We start from the raw sequence: 3,787 nt of genomic DNA, 5'->3' as shown, positions 1-3,787 counted from the left end.
GGGTGTATGACTAAATCAATCAATCAATCAATCCCCCGTATCCGCCTTACAGCCCCATTAGAAGGCGGACCGTGTTCGGGCAAGCTGCATTAACTTAGCTAAAATAATCTCACGAGTAAAGAATGATAACTTACGGAAATTTTTCTCTCTATTTCCCTCACCGAGCGATCGAGCTCACCAGCAATCATCTGCTTCTTGCCGCTAGGGAGCAATAGGTACCGCTCACACAAATCTCCATCTATTACCCCCTTGACCGGCACGTAGTAGCCGCGGTATAGGAGGTGGTCGCGGCCGGCGAGCGGCGGATCTTCGCTGCGCATGTGCATCTCCAGGGTCTGGAAGAAGTCGGCGTCCTCGCGAGCGACGAACGGAATAAGAACGCCGATCGTGCCCTGCAACCCGCCCCATAAGAGGACATCCGGCCCGCCGACGACGAGGGCAGTCTTGCAGATGCTGGTCGGGATGTCTTGAGCGAAGAAGTGCGCCATTAGGTTGAGCCGGTTTGGAGCGCCGTTGAGGTACTCCCTTGAGATCAGATGAGCCTCGGAACCAGGCTCGTCCGCCTCGGCGCTGGTCTTCTCGGGACAGCGCACGATCCAGACATTGCCGAACTTGTCGCCGGCGGCGACAGATTCGTAATCGACCATGGCCGTGGGCGTTGTCCACCGCGCGATTGTGTCATCGACAAAGGGGATGAGCTTATTGGAGTCTTGCTTGTACACCACCATGATTACGCCATGGTGGACGTCTTCGACGATAATCCGGCTGCCTTGGGTTTGCAGAGACACGATTAGCTGCGGCGTCACGTCGGCTTGAGCTTTTTGAAGTAGTTGCTTCAAGCCTACAGTCGGTCCGACCCAAACACGACAAAACGGTCGCTCTTTTACGCCCATAATAACTTTTCAACTATAAGCTTTATTAATTTATACTAAGTAATGCGATTATAGAATAGAACCAGGCAAAAAATATCTATTAATCAGATTTTTGATATAATTTGTGTTCATTAATAATTAAGGCCTAAAGTATATGGACCCTTTTTACTTTTTTGATTTTTCGTTATATAAAACGCAAATATATTTGCTTACTAAGGTTATATAAGCCCGGATTTCAGGGAGAGATTATAGTATCTTACTAGCCTTATTATTAATAAAATAATAATAATTAAGTTTTATAAGCTTAATTAAATCTTTCTAAATACTAAATATAGCTTTTTCTAGTACTATATATATTATATATATAGTAGAACTATAATTAAATAGGTTTTAAGCTTACTTTTAGTTAAACTAAATCTATAAACCTAGTTTCTTATTTAGTTATTTTCTTTTTCTTTCTTTTATATATTATTCTATTTATTTATTATCTTTTTAGATATTATTCTATAGTATTTTTGCTTCTTTATATACTAAGTAGCTTATTTAATAGTTAATTTCTTCTAATATATATTTATCTAGTAAAATATACGATTATAAAACCTTTATATAGTCTTAATTAAATAAGTTTTAAGTATCTTTACTATTTTAATTTTAGTATTTAGAAAGCTAATTTTCTTTATTTAATAAAATCAAGTTTTACTATATCCCTAGTATATCTTAATTAGATTAATTTTATAATAGAACTTTAGTAGAAATATAGCTTTATATTCCTATTCTATAATAAGCTTTTTAATTTTACTTTTTTCCTTAAAGAAGTCTTTGTAATTCGAGAGTATATAAGCTAAATAGTATATTTATTTAATAGCGGGAGAGTATTTAAGAAATATAGTATATTTAGTATTTTTTAGATACTTAAATCTTAAGCCAGATATATTATATTCTTATTTAATAAGAATTTGTTCTATATTTTTAGGTTCTCTTTCTCTATTTAGATTAAGTTACTAAAGAACTTATATAGTGCCCTATAATTCCGGAATTATATACTTTAGTAAGAAATATATATTTCTTCTAGTATCTTATTTATATTAAAGGTATTTAGTATATCTTTACTATATAAAGTATATATAGAAAACTAATTAAATATTAGAATAGCTATATAATTTGGGTATTTTTATTTAAATATATTAAGCGTCCTAGTAACCTATATTAGTAGCTATTTTATATCTTACTAGGGGTCTCTATTTGAGCCTGGATATATAATTTAATAGATATCTAAATTAGGGTTATTCGAAATAAAAATGCCTTTATTATTTAGTATTTTAATATACCTTTTAGGCCCTATAAATTCAAAATCGTGAATTAGCCTCTTTTTACTTTTTACTGGCATTTTTTACTAATTATTTATTAGCTAGAGGCTCTTTTTATAATTAAAACTATAGAAATAGCTCTTATTATAGAAGTATATTATATATACCTGAACTTTAATTAGGAATAAAGGTTAAATCATATGCCATATACTAGCTTTATTTTCTTTATACTAGACTATATATAATAAAAGCTCGTTTATTAATAGTAAAAATACCTTTTAATAATACTAAATTATATTAGGTTATTCGTATTTATTTATATAAAGCCCTTTTTTAGTCTTATAGTAATAAAAGCCGAGCCTAAGAAGCTATAAGTAAGCTATACTACAAGTAATTAGTCTTTTAATTATTAATAATAATTGAGGTAAAATCTCCTAATTAATAGTATTTAGGAAATTATTTAGTAATATTATTCTAAGCTCTTAATTAATTAACTAAGTATAATAAGCTAAAAAGATATCCTTATTATCTAGATAAGAGGTATTATCTTTTTTACTATTTCTAGCCTTTAATAGAATACTATACTACTACTAATAGTAATTAAATAATTCCCTAATTTATCGAGCTAGTATCTTTTTATTATTAAAGTAGTAATTACTAGAAGCTACTAAGAGTAATATATTAATTTTCCCTAGTTAATACTATTCTGGTTTTAGGAGCTATTAGGTATATTACTAAAATAGGTATAAGTTAGTAACTATATATGAAATATATAAGTCTTTTATTTATATTAGCTTTATATTTATATTATTAAGGACTTCCTAATAAGTTATTTATATATCTAGAGTTTTATTATTTCTATAAGTATTTCTAATAAGGGTATCTAAAAGTAGCTTATTTGTTTTATTATCTTTATTCTTAAGCCTTTACTCTTTTCTTAATTATATATTTCTAGGGATATTAATTAGTCCCTTAATAATACTGAATTATAGCTTTTTTTATTTAAAAGACGGTATAATTATAGGGGTCTTGAGCCTAGTAACTTGAGTATCTTTTACTTTCTAATTATATATATACTTTTATTAAGTTCTTAATGGCTTTACTAATTCCTTTATTAATTTAAAGATATATAAGCCTCTAGAAGCTAGAAATAGTATTAGTATATTTATATTATAATATAAAGATAAGAAACTTACTAGTCTATACTATAAGTCTTTATTTTTATTATATAAATATAGACTTTTCTAAAATAATTATTTTATTACTACTAATAATAAGCTTTTGCTAAATCCAAAAGAGAGTTAAATCTTTAAGCTCTAATTTATTACTTAGTTTAATATCTGAATTATTAGAATTATCCTTTATATTAGAGGGTTTCCTATACTATTTATTAATAGTTACTTGGATTATAGCTTTTTTAGCTAGGATAAGAACTATAATTAAATTAAGAGTTAAATTAGCTCGCTTGCGCTTCTGAAGGCTTATAGAGGTAGCTATTAGAAGTATTTAAAAAGGGTACTTGATTGGGTTTATAGTTATTAAGATATTAATATAATTATGGAAGAGCGGTTAACCTGGGGGGGGGCAGTTATGTAATAACTAAAGTAA

At 29.4% G+C, this 3,787-nt stretch overlaps 1 protein-coding gene across 1 annotated transcript; it reads right to left on the bottom strand.

Annotated features, from left to right (window-relative positions):
• K444DRAFT_660463 (uncharacterized protein) lies at positions 1–728 on the bottom strand (the record flags this gene model as incomplete). Its single annotated transcript, XM_024886464.1, has 2 exons — positions 1–84; positions 135–728. The coding sequence occupies 2 exons, from the start codon at positions 726–728 to the stop codon at positions 58–60; spliced, it is 621 nt and encodes a 206-aa protein (XP_024741305.1). The 3' UTR covers positions 1–57.
• Between the last annotated feature and the right edge of the window lie 3,059 nt (positions 729–3,787).

The sequence above is a fragment of the Hyaloscypha bicolor genome, assembly GCF_002865645.1.
Source record: "Hyaloscypha bicolor E unplaced genomic scaffold K444scaffold_34, whole genome shotgun sequence".
Taxonomy (NCBI): Eukaryota; Fungi; Ascomycota; class Leotiomycetes; order Helotiales; family Hyaloscyphaceae; genus Hyaloscypha; species Hyaloscypha bicolor.
Note: the sequence above shows the minus strand (reverse complement) of the source record. Positions and strands in the feature narration are given on the sequence as shown.